The sequence below is a fragment of the Hemitrygon akajei genome, chromosome 9, assembly GCF_048418815.1.
Source record: "Hemitrygon akajei chromosome 9, sHemAka1.3, whole genome shotgun sequence".
Lineage (NCBI taxonomy): Eukaryota > Metazoa > Chordata > Chondrichthyes > Myliobatiformes > Dasyatidae > Hemitrygon > Hemitrygon akajei.
This window is the reverse complement of record NC_133132.1, coordinates 29,447,822-29,471,068: the sequence shown is the minus strand read 5'-3', so window position 1 is coordinate 29,471,068 and position 23,247 is coordinate 29,447,822. Positions and strand designations below refer to the sequence as shown.

Below are 23,247 nucleotides of genomic sequence, written 5' to 3'. Positions count from 1 at the left end.
AAAGGGCATTGGTGAATGAGATGAGTTTTTTTAAAGCATCCAGATAGCTGTGGTTACTAATACTGATTACGTATGCAAATTCCAAATTTATTTAATCAAATGAATCATGCTGCTATGACGAGATTCAATAAATGAAGCAATGTTCCAGGCTATGGATATTAGTCTAGTAACTTACCTACTAGGCAACAATATCCCTACAAATTAATACTCATCAGCCACTTGCAGGCATTACCTTAGTAACTCAGTAGTTACTACTTAAACCTCAGAGCTCAGCAAGAATTTCTCAGGCCAATGATTTTGTCTGTTTGAATATTGATATGCCAGGTTTGAAAGAACTGTGGTCTTACTCACAGAACATGATTTCATGCCTCAAATGAGTATTATTTTAAATGAATGGATGCTATGATCAATTTCTGCACCTTCACAGTCTCCAGACTCATGAACCAACACAGAATTTAAACTCCCAATCTATACTAAATTGGTTATGGAAATACAGAATACTGCACTGATCATTTGGCTCAATTCTCCGACTAGTTGAGGTAGTTTTCCTTTATATTCTATCCCAAATAGAACTTAAAATGTTTAGAAGATCATCTTCATTTTGCAATTGTGCAAATGCAGGCATCAATACTCCCACTGGCATTGAAATTACTGATGAAAATTAAAGTCAGCATTCATTCTACACAGTTTGCATGAATGAATGCAGACTTTAATTTTCTAAGACCAAAGTACACGGCCTCAGAATAGAAGGGCATCCTTTTATTATGTAGGTAAGGAGAAATTTCTTTAGCCAGAGAATGGTGAATTTGTGGAATTTGATGCCATAGGCAGCTCTGGAGGCCAAGTCTTTATGTATATCTAAAGCAGAGCTTGATAGGCTCTTGATTGGTTAGGGGATGAAGGGATAAGGGGCAAAGGCAGGAGATTGGGGCTGAGATAAAAAGGAGCAGACTTGATGGACCAAATGGCCTAATTCTGCTCCTAAATCTTATGGTCATGGTTTGGCAATAAGGATGGTCTGATATCAGGTACATCTGGGCTAGAATCAAGTATCATTACCTGATTATATAAACTATATATACATTATAGTATATCCTGTATCATTAACTGCCAAAACACAAAAATGTTCAGTACAGTCTTGAACCATGGAGCTGCATCAACTAATATTTGAGCTATCATGTATTCAATTAAATTCACAAAAGAACTACAAAACCAAAAATCTTTCATGGTATCTATCCAAATGGGTTCAAAAGCAAAATATTGCAATTGCTGGAATCTGAAATACAACAGAAAATGGTTGAAATACTTAGTCAGTATCTGGGTAGGGTCAATGATTTTGCAATGAAGCAGGGAAATGCATTTTTTGAGATGCAGTGGGGAAAGAAAGTGGAGAGAGAGTGAAGGAGAAGATCTGTTCTACAGTAGAGCACAGGAACAATTAAACAAAACACGGGGTGCATTATGTAAAACAAGAGATGAAAATACTGAATAAGTATCAGAAGAACAACACTCAATGCAGTGTACTAATTAAACAGGGTGCAAGCTCCGTGTAGTCAAATAGATATAAAGGCACCAATCTGAAATTTATGCTGTATTTGAATGGCCCTGATACTGGACAATTCATATTCACTGTTGAAGGTTTAACATCTTGGAACAGCTCTCAGGAAGGTAGAAGTAAACATGGTAGGAGATCATTTTTCTCAAATTAACAGTACTTAGTACTGAACACTGTCATCTGCCAGGACTGTGTGCTCCAAGAAACATGATTCACTCCAACCTTCTACAAGTAAAATGCCATAGGTTTGTGCCATTTCACAACACAGGAACACAGTATCTTAAAAAAAAAATCACTACTTGCAGATGATCAATTGTAAAGAGATTCTTCATCAACATAGAAGACTGCTTTGGGATTGTTAATGGAACTACAAATTCACTGCAAGTATGTAAAGATCAATGACCATGTCATACATAACAAGAACCATCATTCTAATATTGAAGATATTACACACCAAACAGCTTTGAATGTCAGTACTTTATATGGCTGCTGTAATAAGGAAAGGTTGCAGCTGTTGTGAAACTGAACCACACACCTGTATTGCAAATGTGGCAGAAACTATCCAAAATACTATAGCAGTTAACTAGACCATTTACAGACAGAGTCAAAGCCTATAGTTAGTAAAAGCCTGATTAGTGCTCCATGAGATCAAATGGCGCAGTTGCGTACTGCCCACATAGTAGTTATAATGTCGAAATGTCGATGTGGAACCATTAGACAGCAAGAGAACTTTAACAGCGTGGCAACTCATAGGACATCTGAATCGCATCTCTATTGACTAGGTGCTCTACTTGCTTTACACTTATGACTGTGTGGCTAAGCACAGCTCCAATGCCAAATTCAAGTTTGCTGATGACACCACTATCTTAGGCTGAATCAAAGGTGGTCATGAATCAGCATATAGGAGGGAGACTGAAAATCTGGCTGAGTGGTGCCATAACAACAAACTCTTACTCAATGTCTACAAGACCAAGGAGCTGATTACTGATTTCAGGAGGAGGAAACCAGAGGTCCTCGAGCCGGCCTTCATCAGAGGATCAGCAATTTTAAATTCCTCTGTGTTATTATTTTGGAGGACCTGTCCTCAGCTCAGCAAGGAAGTGCATATATGAAGAAACCACAGCAGCGCCTCCACTTCCTCAGGAGTTTGCGAAGATTTGGCACAACATCTAAAACTCTAACAAACTTCTATAGATGTGTGATGAAGAGTATATTGACTGGCTGCAACACAGCTATGTACGCAAACACCAATGTCCTTGAACAAAAAAATCCTACAAAAAGTAGTGGATGCGACCTAGTCCATCGCAGGTAAAGCTCCCCATACCAGAATCAGAATCTCCAGTGCATGTCGTGAAATTTGTTAACTTTATGGCAGTAGTACAATGAAATGCATGATAAATAAAGAAAGAGTAAAAAAAAGTTACATTAATATATATATGTGTCTATTAAATAGTTAAGTTAAAATAAGTAGTGCAAAATAACAAGTGGTAGTGAGGTAGTGTTCATGGGTTCATGTCCATTTTGAAATCAGATGGTAGAGGGGGAGAAGCTGCTCCTGAATCCCTGAATGTGTGCCTTCAGAGCTCTGTACCCATTTCCCAATGGTAACAATGTGAAGAGGGCATGTCCTGGGTGGTGGGCATCCTTAATGATGGACATCGCCTTCCTAAGCCACCACACCTTGAAGATGTCTTGGATATCATAAAAGCTGGTACCCATGATAGAGCTGACTAATTTTACAAGTTTCTGCAACTCATTTTGATCTTGTTCAGTAGTCTACAAGCAGGGATGCAGCCAGTCAAAATGCTCTCCATGACACATCTGTAGAGTTTTTGAGTGTTTTAATTGACAAACCAAATCTCCTCAAATCACTGAGCACATCTACATGGTTTTATCACATCATCCGGAACCCCACCCCCTAAGAAATGCAGACACCTCTTTTTCCTTTATTAGGGAGAGAGAGCCTATGGCATGTCGAATACTGGGTAAGCAAGCAGTCTTTGGAGTACTACAAGTCTGTGTCTTTGCTGTTGCTTTGCTCATGCCTGAGTGCTCGGCGGCAGGTGCTGATGCTTTTTTTTTTACCGGTGGGGGGAGGGTGAGTCGTTGCTTGCTTCTGCTTACACGCAGGAGGGAGGGAAACTGGGGGTGGGGGACTTTGGGGTTCTAACATTTAACTGACATTCATTCTTTGGTGGCATTTCTCTGTTGTCATGATTAGTTGCAAAGAAAAAGTATTTCTCTATCATTAAGTGTACCTTTGAAACCTTTGAAGACATGCTTTTGTCTTACTGCCGCCATCGGGAAGAACATACCGGAGCCTCGGGGTTCACACCACCAGATTCAGGGCAGTTATTACCTCTCAACCATCAAACTCTTGAACCAAAGGAGATAAATTCACTCCACTTGCGCCATCATTGAAACATTCCCACAATCTATGGACTCACTTTTCAAGGAATCATCTCATGTTCTCAATAATATGCTTATTTATTTGTTTATTTACAGACAGACAGACATATTTTATTGATCCTGAGGGAAATTAGGTTTCGTTACAGCTGCTCCAACCAAGAATAGTGAAGAAATATAGCAATATAAAACCATAAATAATCAAATAATAATAAGTTAATCATGCCAAGTGGAAATAAGTCCAGGACCAGCCTATTGGCTCAGGGTGTCTGACACTCCGAGGGAGGAGTTGTAAAGCTTGATGGCCACAGGCAGAAATGACTTCCTATGATGCTCAGTGTTACATCTCGGTGGAATGAGTCTCTGGCTGAATGTACTCCTGTGCCTAACCAGTACATTATGGAGTGGATTGGAGTCATTGTCCAAGATGGCATGCAACCTGGACAGCATCCTCTTTTCAGACACCACCTTCAGAGAGTCTAGTTCCACCCCCACAACATTACTGGCCTTACGAATGAGTTTGATTCTGTTGGTGTCTGCTACCCTCAGCCTGCTGCCCCAGCACACAACAGCAAACATGATAGCACTGGCCACCACAGACTCGTAGAATATCCTTAGGATCGTCCAGCAGATGTTAAAGGACCTCAGTCTCCTCAGGAAATAGAGACAGCTCTGACCCTTCTTGTAGACAGCCTCAGTGTTCTTTGACCAGTCCAGTTGATTGTCCATTCGTATCCCCAGGTATTTGTAATCCTCCACCATGTCCACACTGACCCCTTGGATGGAAACAGGGGTCACCAGTGCCTGAGCCCTCCTCAGGTCCACCACCAGCTCCTTAGTCTTTTTCACATTAAGCTGCAGAATTTGTTGATTCTATCTGCAGAGTTTGTTGTCTTTTGTACACTGGTTGAATGTTCAATGGTGCGGTCTTTCATTGATTCTATTATGGTTATTATTCTATTATGGATTTATTGAGTATGCCTGCAAGTAAATGAATCTCAGGGTTGTATATGAAGACATATATGAACTTTGATAACAAAGTTACTTTGAACTTTGAGCTCAATCCCAACACCTGATGTTGTCTGTGTGGACTTGGCTCATTCTCTCTATGATAGTGTGGATTTCTCCCAAGTCTGCCTGTTTTCACTCACATCACAAAGGCAAGCTGGCTGGCTGATAAATTAACTACTATAGATATCACCTGGTCTACAGGGGAGGGGTGGAATCTATGCAAAGTTGATGGGAATATGAAGATTGTAAATGACGGGAAATTTAACATGAGCTAGCATAAACCCATCAGTACAGGCGAGGAATTTGATGCTTACATTACAGAACTAAATGGATCGTCTCCATCTTATGGCTAAGAAAATTTACAATCTAAACTATTAAGCTATTTTGTAAACTTATGCTATCTTTCAGCAAGATGAATAGTCCATGGTTTCTACGCCAATCTAAATATGGAACAGTCTTTATTTCAGATCAAACTATATTAAAATCATTAGTTTTGGCAGCGTTCGATGCAAGTTTTAATCATTAAAATGCAATGGGAATTGTTTCAAACTCACCAGTACTGAAATAATGCCATGTACCATGTAGATTCATAATTATTATGATGATGGTGCTGAACGGTAACATCTTTGCTTGCATCTTCGGAAACAGCTCCATTTCTACCCTTGATATCTTTTTCCCTTGCAAGGTTCTTTTGAAGTCCCTGACCTGGAGTACACTCTTGACTTCAGTTCTTTGAGAGAATGGGACCCATTCTCAGGGCCTCATAACCGGTGGCTTTTTGATATCCCAAGGACGCGGCCTGGAAGGCGAGCGTGCCTTCAGGGTTCTGGGTTTACGTGGTTCTGGAGACGTGCTGATTCAAGGCTGGTGCCACTGCCTGATGCATCGCGGGAGAACACAGAAAATCGGAAGTAGCGGAATTGCTGCTGGCTATGTGCCCAGTGACCCAATGCTTTGGGCACAGAGCTCGGAAAAAGTGGCGCACAGACTTTTAACAACATAAACAACAGGTTACTATCGATGCAATGCTCCTCAGACAGGATGAAGAGGTCAATACTCCCCAATGCCATTAGGCTTTACAATTCTACCGCCAGGACTTAAGAACTTTTTAAAAGCTATTATTAATGCTTTTTGAGATAGTGAGTTAGATGCATATCATATTTTTTACTGAGTTAAGTACTGTATGTAATTAGTTTTGCTACAACAAGTGTATGGGACATTGGAAAAAAGTTGAATTTCCCCATGGGGATGAATAAAGTATCTATCTATCTATCTATCTATCTAAATCAGCGAGTTGTTTGTTATCTGTCCCCTCTCGCTGTGAAACGGTACACCTCCTTTTCCCTTATTAGGGAGAGAGAGCCTGTGGTATGTCAAATCACTGGGTAAACGGGTAGTCTTTGGGGTACTGCAACTGTGTCTTTATGATGCTTTGCTGCAAGCTTGAGTGCTCGGTGGAGAGCGCCGATGCTTTTTTTCCTGGTGGGGGAGGGTGCACTGTTGCCTTGTGTATGGGAGGGGAGCTTGGGGGGACTTTGGGGTTCTAATATTCATTCTTTAGGGCACTCCTCTGTTTTATGGATGGTTGCGAAGAAAAAGAACTTCAGGTTGTATATTACATACATTTCTCTGACATTAAATGGACCTATTGAACCCCTATTGCACTCAATTGAAACTTTAAAAAATATTAATATTCTTTGAGATCAAGGCATCACCAGCAAACATTTAACTAGTAGTTGTTCTCCACCACAGATGTATATATACAATCTCGCTAATGCCATTGAGAAAATGCATGCTTGATGTTACATCTGCCTGGCCTGCTACAGTGTGAAGAACACCAGTGGCCACCTTGCTGTCTGATCCATCGGTCTCTAACCACTAAAGGTACAGGACTCTCTCAAAGATTTTTTAAAGAGGAGCTTTTGCTAGAAATTCCTACTAATTGTAAAGCAATAGGACAAGGGTTCCCAAACAGGGGTCCACGGATGCCTTGGCTAATGGTAGGGATCCATAGCATAAAAAATGATCAGGAACCCCTGCTCTAGGGTAACAGTTCAGCTTGTTTTGCTCATTCCACTTTGCACCTGGTAATGAATTCACAGCACCCCAGAACAACTAATAATGTATTTTCCCCAATGATCATCTGCGCATTTCATCTTATATCAGTCAACAAAAATCATCCATCTTCAATGCTGTGAATGGAATCCATTTAGAACGAGTTAACTCAATGAAAGGAACTAGAAAAATAGTAGGGAAATTAAGAAAAAAATTGCTTGCTTTAGGATTCATGACTGGAGAGGACTCCTGAAACAGGCTGTAGAAAATACAGAAAAGAATTAGAGATGAAGTGGAAACACATGCAAGGACAGATCTACACAAAGAGGATCTGGAGAGGGAAAAGGTTCTGGTTGAGTTGAAACATGAAGTGATGGTGACTGCTGTATAAAAAGCTTTGGGCAGGTTCTGCTCAAGATGGTCACACATGGTACGTTTTAGCAAAGAACACATTTATTCAGCCAATGTTCAAATTATGAAAATGATCCTGCTTAGGCAACACGGCACATAACGAACAAACCTGATTTGGCATTGGAAAAACATGTGACATAGAAAATTCATTTTGATAATGAACGCACTAGGGACATAGTCTGATAGTCATTACCCGCACAAAATATATCAGAATGTGTTAAGCTTGAATATATTTCTCTGCAGAAAAAGAATTCCAAAGAAGAATGTAAAGAGTAAAATCAGTGAAAATGTAAGACCAAGTCTTTAATAAAAGTATAATTGTCCTTATTGCATGCTGGAAGACAGTACGTTTACAGCACTGAATTTCATAAGTTATTTTATCTTCTTCCATTGGACATTCCTACCAACAAAGCAGGCAATTCACATCACTTCAATCCTTCCTTTCCTGATGGAGGTGATCCTGATGGCTGCCCAGCAGAAATAAGGTCATTGTTTTACAATTTGTAAGGACACAGCTGTCATGACACACAAAAGGGATAAAAATACAACAAAATGGCCTCCAGCAACTTCCAATCCATTTACTAAATTACAAACACAAAGGATCTGTTAGGTGCAGGAGTCTTCAAATGCTGTGAGCAGCCAAGCATAAATGCAGCAACTTTCAAGAACTGCTATTTCTGCCGACATTACTAGTTTTTTGGCTATACTTCAAATGCATGAATTCAAAGGTTTTCATCAACTGGGAATGTTTTAAACAGGTGAAATTCAATGTGTTTGCAGGAAAACCACATCAAAGCCAATAAGACCCCCTCCTTAAAACGAAGACCTGGTTTTATAAGGGGGAACCATGTGCACTTGAGACAGGAGGCAAATGCCTGGGTTCAATCTTGTTAATAATTAAACTAGTCATTTCATATTCTGCATTTCTATATTTATGTACACTCAAGGCCACATCAACATCCATGCTCTAATATTATAAAACTTATCCATAAAAGCCTATAAAAATCACTTTTCTCACTTGAAGCTTCTGAAGCAGTGGAATTATTGCACGTGGCTATATACGAAGAGGCTAAGATTACAAGAACGCCAAACTACTGCCAAGCCCAACAGCGTCTCTACTGTTTGCGAAGGCTGAGAAAAGTCCATCTCCCACTCCCCATACTCATCGCATTCTACAGAGGATGTATTGAGAGCATCCTGACCAGCTGCATCACTGCCTGGTTCGGAAATTGCACCGTCTCGGATCGCAAGACCCTGCAGCAGTTAGTGAGGTCAGTTGAGAAGATCATCAGGGTCTCTCTTCCCGCTATTACTGACATTTTCACTACACGCTGCACCCGCAAAGCTAACAGTATTGTGAAGGACCCCACACACAAACTCTTCTCCCTCCTGCCATCTGGCAAAAGGTACCAAAGCACTCAAGCTCTCACGACCAGACTGTGCAACAGTTTCTTCCCCCAAGCCATCAATCTCCTCAATACTCAAGAGTCTAGACTGACATCTACATCATTTATTATTATATTGTAATTTGTCCTTTACTGTGCCTATTGTCTTGTTTATTAATTATTGTACTGCTCTGCACTGTTTTGTGCACTTAATGTAGTCCTGTGCAGGTCTGTAGTCTAGAGCAATTTTCATGTTGTTTTACGTAGTCCAGTGAAGCCTTGTGCTGTCGCACATAGTCCAGTGTAGTTTTGTGTTGTTTCATGTCGCACCAGGGTCCTGGAAGAATGTTGTTTCATTTTTACTGTGTACTGTACCAGCAGTTTATGGTCAAAATGACAATAAACTTGACTTGACTTGACAACTGGTCACATCTGAAGGAGAACTAATGATCAATGGTTTGTTTAGGGAGCAGAGAAGATGAAGAGAGAAATCAATGTGAATACATTTCTATTAGCTCTTCATATATAATAAACAGCTCTTCAATAATTACATATGCTATTCATATTTTTCTTTACCACTTCAAAATATTTTATGGGGTGCTACTTTATTGACAAATATTATCTGTAGCACAGTCAGTCATAACCAAAATAGACATACAGATTATCAATCTGGATGTAATGCCCATTATCTTCACCTGCTTTCCTTGTTCAATGACCAATCTGCAGTGCATTTCTCTCAGTTTTTATCTTTTTTTTAAGATCGCCAACAATTTAAAGCCCTGTCAACTACCACAATGTTGTAGATTTAAGTCCCACTGTAGAGATTTGGGCATGAGATCAGGCTGACGCTCTAGTGGAGTGCTGAAGAACTGCTGCAGCAGAGTGCCTTGCTTCAAGCAAGATCAAAACTCATCTGTCCATTCTACTGGATGTAGAAATCCCATGATACAAGCTATTTGAGCAGGAAACGACACTGCAAGTTCCCTAGTGTCCCACAATACTGATCATCTCTCAAAGGCTATTCAAGAATTATGTTTGGGCACTTATTTAACTCCTATGCAAAAAATTAGACTGTATAACCTGACTTCGGCTGTAACAAGGCAGTGAAAAAAACAAGTGTAAGTCTTACTTATATATCAACCTACACTTGACTATTTGGCATTTTTAGTGCTGAACTCAGTCCCAAGTTATTTCCTCGAGAGCTAATGCTCTCTAAGGAAATCCCTTCCTTTACACGCCTCTGGCATCTGCTTCACTGCTTACTAAAGGAAATGGTGGGGCACATTGACCTTCACACAATAGCTCTGTCAATGGAAATATTTATAAAAATTTAGACTTTCTACAAATCAAAGCAAAAATACATTCTACATAACTGATGCAGTTGTTTCCAATTTCCAGGGTGAGCAAATGCATGTGGAGTATGTAACTCCAATTACAGGTGTCCCCCCCGCCACCCCTTTACAAAGGTAGAGCTTTCCTATCAAACCTTTCTTAAGCCGAAATGGTGTAAAGCGAAGACCCATTAATTTATATGGGAAAAATTTTCATAAAAGTGAAAATCCTCTTTGTAATGCAAAAACAGGTTACTAATGTAGGTCTTTTGTAAAAGCAAAGTGGCGTAAAGCAAACATTCGTAAAGCGGAGGACACCTATACAAGACATTCGTGTTCAAGAAACAAATTCATTTTGAAGGGCAAACTGCAATTAGAGATCATTTGCAAAATAGAATGTAAATAGTTACAGAGCATCAACTATACTTCCACATTAAATTATGAAGGGAAACAAAATTAAATGCTCTTGTGCCCAACTCTTGAGTGAGTGAGACCGAGAGAGGCAAAATCTTAGAATGTTCTTCCAAATGTCAGTGAATTTAAAGATATTTTCAAATTCACAAATAATCAAGTTATAACTCAAAATTATCTATAAAAATCCAGTTAAAGAAAGGGTTAATATATGAGGAGCATTTAATAGCCCTAGGCCACACTCACAGGAGTTTAGACAAAGGGGGGGGGAGGTGGCGGGTTGGAATCTCATTGAAACTTAGTGAATATTGAAAGGATTGAAAGGCCTAAATACAGTAGGCACGGAGAGGATGTTTACAATACTGGACCAATTTAAGGCAAGAGGAAAATGCCTCAGAATATAAGGACATTTCTTTAGAACAGAGATAAGGAGTTTCTTTACTAGAGGGTAGCGAATCTGTGGAATTCATTGTTACAAACAGCTGTGGAGGCCATCACTCGTATATATAAAGCAGAGGTTGATAAGTTTCTTGATTAGTAAAGACATCAAAAGTTTGGGGAAGAAGGCAGGAGAATGAGTTTGAGAGAGTCAATACATCAGCCATGATTGAATGGCGGAACAGAATCAATAGGCCGAATGGCCTAATTCTGTTTCCATGTCTATGGTCTTACGGCATTATCACTATTGCCTCCAAGTGGTACGAAATCCATCTCTCAAACAACCCAAGCAAATCTCTAGAGCAAATTCCCCAATTCGGCATCTTTATTTATACTGTTAACAAGTTATTCTTCTCCCAGACACGTTCTGCACGGATGTCAAAATAATGACTGGGAAACATCAATACCAAAGAGAAAGATGCTGCAGTTATAATAAAACAGCACATTCTAAACGAAAGTATGGTAATTGCAACAGGGGTAAACAACACTGCTGTGCTGGACTGATCATAATGGGTTGAGCCAGTAAATAGATTAGTGGCAAAATAAGCAATGTTCTTGCATTCTTAACTGAATGCAAAAGAATTTATCCCTCTTCTAACATAAGGTTCAATGAGCAGTGAAAGATGGAACTACAAATCACAACTCTTTACTGCAGCCTCAGAAATACCGGGAAAATGCAGCCGTCTCACAGACATTGAAGGCAAGTTTCTAAAACAACTAAGATTCAGCCAAGTACTTGAAATATTTATTCATATAATTCTGTACACACCTTTGTACAGAAAGGGAACAGAGTAAGTTATCTCAAGTAGAAGAGTTGATTTCATTAATAATGGAACCACTCATTCTTGCAAATTTTAACCTATATTTGTTGAAAACCTAATATAGAAAGAAAAATATCTTGAATTATCTTCATGTGATGATAATCATTCATATGCTTTACCTTCATGTAAACTTGTCCGCAGAATAACGCCTTATTCCAGATAGATTGTATGTGGGTGTTATGTGTGTCATTTTGTGATGTTGCAAAAGAAGGCGAATAGAATTTTGCACTGCAACTCCCCCAAACTATTGTTTTTTCACAGGATCATTTTTGTCAGCAATATTTTGATAGCTAAAGTCGAGAAGCATAAGTAATATATTAGATTAGAGAGAATGAATGGAAGGTTCCTTTGTATGAATTACTTAACAAATGGTTGCAAATGGATTAGACAGATTTCATTGAATCAGAATAGTGTGATCATCCAGTTCATCAGTTCTGCCAATCAAGGAAAAAAAGTCCCACCAGATGATCTGTTGAGTTGCTCGCCCCCAGCTAGCCAGATTGCTGTGGGGAATAAATCCATTGCTTTGTGCATGAATCTGTTTTAATCTAATTACTGTGTTCTCTGCCCTGAGATTTTCTTGCTGCTTGCATGACTTGGCTTCTTGCCAGATGATAGTTACACTTTAACTGCAAGACAATTGTGTATAATGTTGTGTATGTGTTTGTGTGTGCGTGCGTGCCTGTAGGGCTCTAAGGAGCACTCTAATAACCAATTTGCAAATGTACAAACAGCTGATGTCTTCGAGAAGCAGGAGACTGCTGTTGCATAGGTGCATGTTACTCCAGACTTTGCTTTAGAGTTAACTGTTTCCTTACCATTCTAAGCCTAATACATACAGCAAAAAAACTGTCAATTTTAATTGAATTGCCATTTTATTTGGATATGTGAGAAAACATATATACCAAAATAAAAATGGCACTACAGGGATCTGTTTAGCTTAGAGTTTAAATATCCTGGTGCTGGATGCGGCATGGAATAATGACTTTAAGATTAGATTTACTTGTCATGTGTACGTCAAAAAATAGAATGAAACCCGATGTTAATGTCAAATCAGCGAGGATTCTGCTGAGGGCAGCCCGCAGGAGTCACCACTTTTTCAGTACCAACACAGCATGTCCACAACTTATTAACCCTAGCTGTATGTTTTTGGAATGTGGGATGAAACCTGAGCAACTGCAGGAAGCCCAAGCAGTCATGGAGAGGCTCAAGCTCCTCACTGACAGTGATGGTAATTGAACTCCTATCGGTGATCGCTGGCACTGTGAAGCGATTACACTAACCACAATGCTACCTTGCCACCCTGAATGTCTACTGTTGTTAATATGTTTAAGTATATGTAACACCCTGGTTAAGATTTTTACTGCTATGCTGTAGGTACTTCATTTTAGCAGTTCTGTAAGTGCAATCTGTTCTGCTTTCAGCCTGTTTGGGTTTGAGCTGAGATCAGGGGCTTTGTTGTTCAACTTAGGAATGTGGTGTCAGCCAATCAGGATGGTGGAACTGGGAGAAGGTTCTAAAGAATGCTGGGTGGAGAGGTTTTGTGATGGCCTGTTATTTCTTGCCGACAGGCGATTGCACAAGAGCAGCAAGTTACACAGCATTCACACAAATCAGAGTTCGGGTGAGCGAAACATGTGAACCTCAAGGGTATGGCGGGACCAGGGTCATATCTACCCTAGACATACAGAGTTTGAGAAAGGTGGTTTTCTCACAGCTGAATCTGGTGGCTATCATGCCGCATCTCTAGAGACACCCAGTTTAAAGGGGTTTCATAGGTATTCACGGTACTGTTTTACTTGCTGACCAAAGTGATTCTTTAACCGTCCTTGGCAATTTGGATTCAGATTAGTTTGTCACATACATCACTCAAGTGCAATGAAATAAACTGCTTATGTGAAGCTTCAAGCTAAATTCACACACTCTCATAATTACCTGGACCCTGACTTAACATGCAGTATAAACACTGTTTTACAACAGCAAAAAAAATCATCCAATGTTGGAAATCGATCATTTAAAACTGCCATTTCATTAATATTTTGAATAGACTAAGTACTCTTTCAAAGATTGGAGAGGATGGCCATAAACATGGATTTTTAATTCACCATAATATGACTCAAAGTATAAAAAAAGCTGATGCCCTTTTGCCTAACCATTTTTAATCACTTTATGTCATAAGAGTCTCTGAGTTAAAGCTAACTGTTATTGTGAAATATGCCTTTATCACCAGAACACTCACTGGGTGGCTTGTGAGAAAATCAGACGAGCATTTGTGGCTTTTGGGAATTTCACATAAACAGCAGCTTTTTTTTAAACTAGTCCTGGTTTTCTTTGGTGAAATGTCCTGTCAAAATGTGCTGGCAGAGAAAATGACTGCCACTCACCAAAGCCTGAACCACTTAATTACTATGATGTGGATTGCAACTTTAGGTTATATAAATCAGAATGCGAATGTAATAAATTTTGTTAATGGATGGGTTACCCAATGCACTTTACACTTGGGTGGCTAACTGGAAGTCTCCCACTTTATAATTTTCTTCTGAGCAGCATCTGCTTTATAAAACAAGCAAGCAAGGAAGGAAATGATGTTGGCATAATTTAAGCTGTTGTTACAGAATATCCAATGCCTATTTACAACATGTACTATTTCAGCACCCAATATCAATTAATGGAGTCGCATGTATGTGTAAAGTAAGGAAGGTGCTGTCATTGGTTTAATTCAATAACCCTGGGGAAACCCGACTCCAGGAGAATTTGTCCTATAAAGATACATCAAAAAGAAAGTTTTCATCATATGTTTCATTTTGATTGAACCTTTCTTCTCAAAATGAGGTATTTTTGTGGGTGGAAATAGATCTGCATGTGGAGACACAGATATGAAAGATGGATTTGCATTCCAAGGTCACAGTACTGAGTTACAGATTTTAAAAAAGGGTTCAGAAGGCTGGATTATTTAAACCATATTTGATTTGTTTGATAAATATGCTTAACATACAGTATATAAAATACATTTTATTCCGCAAGTAATAACCAACTTACTTCATCACAAACACATTCTGCAGGTACTTCAGATTCAGTTTATTGTCATTTAGAAACCACAAATGCAATGCAGTTAAAAAATGAGACAACGTTCCTCCAGAACGTTATCACAAAAACACATGACAAAACAGACTACACCAGAAAATCTACATAACCTTTGGCAATCAGTAGAAACATAAAATCTTACATCACAAAAGGATACCATTCACCTACCGCCTCAGCATCAATGACTTAGTGCTGTCTGTGTGGAGTTTGGATGTTCTCCCCGTGATTTGGTGCTCCAGTTTCCAACCACATCCAAAGATGTGCAGGTTGAGAGGTTAATTGGAGGCTGTAAATTATCCTTAGTATGTAGGTGACTGATAGAATCAGGGAGGAGATGATAGGAATGTAGAGATAATAAACTGTTTGCTGGTCAACAAAGTAACAATGGGCGAAGGACATGTTTCTGTGTTGTATGATCTACGAGTATATGTGCTGGGCTAAAACTCTACAAGTTTCAGGACAACACACCACAACAGATACGTGGTGGATGTTTTGGGAGAACTTGCTGAGAGTTCTGGATAGATTTGTCCCACTGAAGCAGGGAAAGGATGGTAGGGTGAAGTAACCGTGGTTGACGAGCAATGTAGAACACTTAGCTAAGAGGAAGAAAATAGCTTACATAAGGCTTAGGATCAGACAAGGCTCTGGAGAGTTACAGGGTTGCTAGGAAGGAGCTTACGAATGGACAGGAGAGCATGAGAAGGCCTTGACAAACAGGATTAAGGGAAACCCCAGGATGTTCTAAATGTTTGTGGAGAACAAGGGGATGGCCAGATTGAGAGTAGGACTAATCAGAGACAGAAGAGGAAACATGTGCCTGCAGTCTGAGGAGGTAGAGAGGGGTACTTAATGAATACTTTGTTTCAGTATTCACCAGTGAGTGGGACCTTGATGATTGTGAGAATAGTGTAAAACTGGCTGATATGCTTGAACATGGTGATATTAAGAGGATCTGCTAGAACTTTCAAAACACATTAGGATAGACAAGTCCCTGGGGCCTGAAGGGATATACCCAGGATTACTACAGGAGGCAAAGAGATGGAAAAATGGAGGGTTATGTAGGAGGGAAGGTTTGATTGATCTTGGGGTAGATTAAAGGGTCAGCACATCATCATGGGCTGGAGAGCTTGTACTATGCTATAATTTTCCATGTTCTAAGTTACTCACTTCCAGTATATGGTTTCTGAAAGTTCCCATTGAACCTGATGCAATTGGATGATGGGTTCCAGATTCATAACAACTCTCTAAATGACACAATTTCCTTATTTCTGTCTCCAACCATATCACCAGTTATTATAAATACATAACCTGGGTTACCCCTCCAAGCTTTGCAGGGAAAATGGTTTACATGCCCTCTCAAAACTTATCAGGATTCCATGGAAAAAGACAACATGAAATGAGAAAATAGGAAGATGATCTACAAGATTTCTAAATTAGAAATCATTAGAATCAAAATCTATTGAGGACAAATGAACAGAATGGGAGTCATCTCAAGCACAGCCCAAACACCAGGATAACTCAATGCAAGCTGAATGGCCTGCTTCCGCGGTGTACATCCTATATTAACTGAGCAACAGTCCTGAGTCACTGTCAATCTTTTATCCTGAAGATGAATGGTCAGTTTCTCTAATCATCCAGCATACCTGAACTCTTATCCACACCATTCGGTACACCTCCTGTACTCTTGCCACTACATCAACATCCATTCTAAAATGGGCTGCCCAAAACTGTACATAGGAATTGAACCAGAATAAGACATTTATATGTTGAAGACTATTTTTCATTCAGTAACTCTATTCACGAAGTTATCTACCCCTCTTTGTTTCTTAGCTTCTTCTTACAAATGAATAATTTGTAAACAATCACACTTTCAGTTCTCATTAATGAACTTCAAAGTAACATCATTTAAATTATGCTGCCCTCCACATTATTTCTCCCAAGCAGAATGAAGACAGTGAAAAGGTTAAGGAAAGTGGTGACAAGATAGTGCTAGAGGCCAAATAATACTACAATCACATTCCATGTGACAAGAAAATATGGGTTCTGGTGAAGTGATTTATATACCACATCATTCAGCTCTTCTAATATTCAATTAGGACTATAATCTCCAACTCCTTCCTTCCCTTTTATCTTGATACCTGGACAATTAGCCAGATCTACAGAAGACAGCAAAGGGCATTCCTAAATAGGAGTACAGCTTGAATAGAGTATATATAAATGATATCTCTAAGGTTGTTGCCTCTTGACAGTGCAGCCCATGGTGCAGGTCAGGAATCATTAAAAATCATTATTTTTCTCATCATTTTCTCTAGTCTTTGATGTGACATGCTTCTCCACTTCTGCTTATATTATAGAATAGCCAGCCAACAGCTGCACAATTGCACGTCATCCATAAGCATTAAAACTCTTGGACATTTTCTGGTACTTAAGTATTTCCTTTTATCACTTCTTGTGCTCTAAATTCCACAGCTTTTATTGAGCTTTTCTCTGAGCTATCATCATCAAGGCAGGACCTTGCACGGAATTTGCTCCCTTAAAACGTTTGTTTCATCTCATGACAAACAAGAGAAAATGTGCAGATGCTGGAAATCTAAGCAACACGCACAAAATGCTGGAGGAGCTCAGCAAGCCAGGTAGATTTACAGAAAATGTACAATCGACGTTTTGGGCCGAGACCCTTTGGCAGGACTGGAGAAAAAACAGATGAGTAGATTTAAAAGGTGGGGAGAGGGGAAGAGACAAACACAAGGTGATAGATGAAACCGGGAGAGGGAGGAATGAAGTCCAGAGCTGGGAAGTTGATTGGTGAAAGAGATACAGAGCTGGAGAAGGGGGAGTCTGATAGGAGAGGAGAGAAGGCCATGGAAGAAAGAAAAGGGGTTCTCTATAAAGAGTGAGGCAGACCTTTCCGAGGTATCTTAAGCAGCGAAACATTGTTGCCTGTGACCAGCACAGGAGTAAATTATTCTTACCGAGGGCACCAGTTTTTCCAATTGTATGTAACCAGCCAGATGGCACCAACGACCAAGGGCAACATCCAGCAGAAAGCTCGGAACTACTAGACACTCTCCCTTCTTCTAAGCATCCTTGTTCTGAATTGCAATCGATCGCAGCCTATAAATTACATTTTATGGATGTATTTTTGAGATGACTAAATGATCTGCTGCTTTTCCGACCTCTTGGAGGATTCAGCAAGGGTGAAAGGAAAGGCCATCGATTCACAATGGTGGAACACAAACCCATGGTCAGCTCTATTACTCCACGCGAGTTATTGCATCAAGATTAAATTCGACGAGGACAAGAGCAGAAAATGAACAAGTGTTCAGCGCGTTGCCACTATCTTGCTGCTATGGGTGGAAGGTGCAGGAGTCTTAGGTCCCATGTTACAAGGTTCGACTCCTAATCCTCAAGGTTTAATTCCTTACTGTGGCTGTGAACTCAATAGTTTGATGTTTAATGTCCATAGTGCAGAACCAGCTCTGTAGTTGTGGCTCACTTTGGGGACAGTGCAGTTCATGTTCCACGTGCTTTAGTTCACCATTTTTTTTTTACTAATTGTGCAATTTGATCAAGACGCTTCAGTGCGGAAGTGTTTATGCAACCGTGGCCTGCAGCCATTGGTACAACACTGAACTGACTGACGACTGGGTGGCTGTGGCTTGCGGCCATTGGCTTCGAGACCGGCTTCACTCGCAGTGGCACCTCACAGATGTGGAGTATCTGTCGGGGACTCTGCAGCTTGATGTTTCATATTCTGTGTGTTATTTGCTCATTGTCTAAGCAAATTATTTCTTTTATTCTTGTGCTGGGTGTTTGATGGTCTTTGTTGTGTGTGGTCCTTTTTTAAATCGGGTTCTATGGCATTTCTTTGTTTGTGGCTGCCTGCAGGGAGGCAGATTTCAGGATTGTATACTTACTTTGATAATGAACTTTACTAGCTGCATCTTACTGCAAACATTACTCAGTAAAAAAGTTGAATTTCCCCATGGGGATGAATAAAGTATCTATCTATCTATCTATCAACAAGACAAAATTGACCAAATGGAGGTCAAATGGTTGGTGTAGTATTGATATATTCCAGTCTCCATTCCCATTTCTGTACATGAAACAACCCTCTCCAGGCCCTTGAGCACTGATATTTGATTATCCTCTCTCCCCCAAGAGGCAATTATGTGTCCTAAGAGGGTGTAGGTGAAATACAAGTTATTGTGATGCATTCAAGATTCTTGGAGCGAGGTGGGGGGGTGGTGGTGGTGCCATTAAATGGCATCCTAACTTCAGGTACGAGACCTGACCGACTTTTACTAGAGCAGGCACTTCCATAAAAAAAAAGAATGAGGTACTGGAACACAGGAAGAACCATAGCTCTGCAGGCGGTGAGCACTCATAATCAAAATGCGCCTGAAACTCGGCAATCTCAACCAGCCTTACCAACCAAACAGACAATATTGGGGACGCATAAATTAGCAACCAGGGTGCCCAATAGTTTCCTTTGACTCACGGCACAGAATGAGTTTGTGCAATTTAACAGTTGAGAAGTCAAGTACACTCTTTCAACTTTCTCTACATATCTACAGAAAACAGGTCACACAACAATACAGCACTGACTGGAACCAAATACTGAGACAGAGCCAATTAGTGAACCTGCTAACCCCTGAGGATTCCTCTAGAGCTGTTCAAAGCAAACGCGCAGTCAAGAACCATTTCAGGGATCATGAGATCTTACGTGGGACCAACATGCTGCCATCATCAACATCCGATAGGCATTCCCAGTTTGTGTTAATTTTGTATTTTAATTTAGCACTATTAATGATGGATCAATATGTATGGCGCAATCTCTATGAGTCTGAAGATGGTGAAGCTGTGAATTCTGATCCTGCTAAGAAACAGAAACTACAGAAAGTGCATCAGCACAATGTTACATACTTGAATTATGGTTTTATTCCATTCCCGGCAGATCAGCAATGCCCCATGTGCCTTATTTGTAATACTGTACTGTCTAATGAAGCCATGAAACCACCAAGATTGTCGAACTCTTCCGTAACAGACACCCTGGAAAGGCTATTCATGGTATTACTTAGTTCCAGAAGAGGAAAGAAGCATTTGAAAAGCGTCGCAAATCGAATTATTTACCAAGAAAGCTAAAAATGACCTTGATAGTGGCCTCAATGTTTCTAATAGCATTCCAAAAATGATAGCAAAATGTGGAAAATCTCATACATTTGGTGAAAGATGAATGATGCCTGCTGCATCAGAAGTGCTCACCACTGTTCTCAAAATGGATCTATTCCTATTAAAATAATAATTAAAATCTATTAAAATCTATTCCTCTGAGCAATAACTAGCATGTCATACTGACAGAATGAGTGAAGACACAGAGTATCAACTATTTACAAAGCAACAAAAAAAAAGAATTTGGGATACAAATGTATTAATCAATTGCGTGAGATAAGGGGGCTTTGCTAATGGGATATGTATGGTTTATTAAAAAATGGAAAAGTTTCTTTTAAAATTCTCCTTTGTAAAAAGGTTTTTTTTAAATCAATCTACGACAAGCTCAGAATGTATATCGAGGATAAAAATATTCCAATTACGAACATGATCTCTTGTGCAACATATGGAGCACCATATATGATGTGTCACCAGGCTGGTTTGGTGGCATTTATGAAAAAAGAAATTCCAAGTCTGTTTGTAATCTATTGTGTAATTCATTGTCAACATCTCATAGCCAAATACCTCAGCCAGCGACTTTTTCCAAGCATGACTCTTGTAATATCTGCTACCAACTAAATTAAAGCTCAACCATTAAATAGCAGCATATTTCACTAGTATGCCGAGATAACGATGAAGAGTTTGAATGCTTACTTCTTCACACTGAAGTGCATTGGCTGTCAAAAGGCTGCTGCTTAATTGAATTAAACTGACTTTCTTACATCCTTCATATACATGAGTAAAAACCTTTACATTACGTCACAATTCAAAGGTGCAATGTGCAATTACAGTAATTTATAATAAATATTATGTACAACAGGATAGTCAATATGACACAGAAATACAGTTGCATCAGCATGAATTAAGTAGTCTGATGGCCTGGTGGAAGAAGTTGTCCCAGAGCCTGTTGGTCCTGGCTTTTATGCTGTGGTACTGTTTCCCAGATGGTAGCAGCAGGAACAGTTTGTGACTGGGGTGACTCGGGTCTCCAATGATCCTTCGGGCCCTTTTTACACACCTATCTTTGTAAATGTCCTGAATAGTGGGAAGTTCACATCTATGGATACGCTGGGCTGTCTGCACCACTCTCTGCAGAGTCCTGCGATTGAGGGGAAGTACATTTCCCATGCCAGGCAGTGATGCAGCCAGTCAGGATGCTCTCAATCTTGCCCCTATAGAAAGTTCTTAGAATTTGGGGGGTGGGGGGCCCTACCAAACTTCTTCAACGCTCTTAAGTGAAAGAGGCGCTGTTGTGCCTTTTTCACCACACAGCCAGTAGGTACAGACCACGTGAGATCCTCAGTGATGTTTACACTGAGGAACTTAAAGCTGTTCACCCTCTCAACCTTAGATTTGTTGGTGTCTATAGGGGTTAGCCCATCTCCATTCCTTCTGTAGTCCACAACCAGCTCCTTAAAACCTTTCTTTGATTTTTTTTGACACTGGTTGTATTTTTGCTCAGTCGACAAGAGCTTGGGGAACAAGATTGAAGTACATGGAGATATGGCATACCTTGCCAATCTGAATAACAAAACTGACATTCTAAATATGAAATAGCAGGGTAAGAATTTCAATTTAATCCAAGCAAAGAGTGCAGTGTCCACTTTTATCAGTAAATTGGAAATATATAAGCAAAACATTGGGAGAAGAATGTTCTCTCAGTTTCCCTGCACAGAAAGTATGGCAATCGCTTTCACAGACAGTGATTTACAAGGGTACTGCTTACACTTAGTCACTGAAGAAGGACATTCAGAACCAATTCAAGGACTGGGTAATTAATCCTTTCCTTTGCAAGGTGGAAGAACAGGAAGAGAGCTTGCAAGAAAAAATATCATAATTCAGAATGATGAAAAAACAAAAACGCTTTTCAAAAAGGTTGGCTTTTGTGGTATGTGGCTACACTGTCATATAAAGTTTCCTGGTCTTTGGAGAAGAGCCAAACTGCTCCTCATTGCACTTTCATCCTCCTATCTTGTTGAAAGAGGCTTCAATACAGTGAACCACATACTCACAAAAAACAGAAACCACCTGGACTTTGTTATGCATAAGGACTGAAGGCTTTTGCTGTCACAACTTGAACCAGATATTTCAACTCTTGCTTAAAAAACATTCATCAAACTCAAGGACCACACTGAATTCGAAGCTGCTGTACAGTGCACAGGTACCTTGTAAACCAGGTTTAAAGACAAATAAATATTTAAAGCAGTATTATTTTTCTCATGTTAGCATATGGTAGACATGTTTTTGCACTATGGGGGCATCAGAGAGGTATTGTGCCTAAGAGGGTGTTGGCAAATATGGGCACTGAGCTAAAAAAAGGCTGAAAAACACTGGGCTAGATCATACAGTAAAGTGCATCTTCTGGTAGAAGATAAATAAAACGTCATTAAAAACAAACAGAGTAAGCAAGGAAACTGTAAGTAATGAACTGATGACTCAGAAGGGTTTGATTTGTTAGTCGATTTAGTCGTAAACAGAAGGCACACACTGTAAAATGTCAGTATCTGTTGAGAATTCAAATTATAGCTTATCTTACTACTTCCTGATTTCTGCACATTTCGCCTTACAAGTTAATGTACTCACCTCTGCTTCCTTCTGCAACAGCATCTTGTCCTTGTCAACCGTTTCATCTTCCACATTCCTATCAGTACAAAGAGATAAAAAAAAGTAAGTTAGAAACTCAAATTACATCTGTTGATTAGAACTCGGGCAGTAAAATCCCTATGCCAAGTATTTCCACATGAAAATATGAAAATTTTGCAATACTTCAGTACCTGGAAATTATCTGTACATAGACCTAGAATTGCAACAATCACCTTAGCAATGTGATCATATTTTGCTTAACAATCACAAATGATAAAGTTTATCCCAAACCACAGTTAGTCACCTAATTGTACCACATTATATTGTTGGAACATAAATACGAAATCCAGGAGTTTTTAACCAAAGAATGATTTGTGAATTTATATTCTATCTTTTTCTGGAGAGTAATGACAATGTGGCCCAAATAGGGAGCATTGATTTGTGGCCAGTTCCATCACTAGGCAACTAAATCCTCACCATGACAATCCTTCATCAATATGCTGGGAGAAAGATAATGCCTTAAATATCATGCTCTGCTAAATTTT

General features: G+C 39.6%; 1 protein-coding gene across 2 annotated transcripts in view; it reads right to left on the bottom strand.

The window, feature by feature from the left end:
* LOC140732977 (septin-2) overlaps nt 1-23,247 on the bottom strand; it is a 163,219-nt gene that overhangs the window by 10,649 nt on the left and 129,323 nt on the right. For both annotated transcript variants that reach the window (XM_073055709.1, XM_073055710.1), the window contains exon 12: nt 22,703-22,760. In XM_073055709.1, coding sequence (XP_072911810.1) covers nt 22,703-22,760 — 58 coding nt within the window. The remainder of the gene's footprint in view (nt 1-22,702; nt 22,761-23,247) is intronic.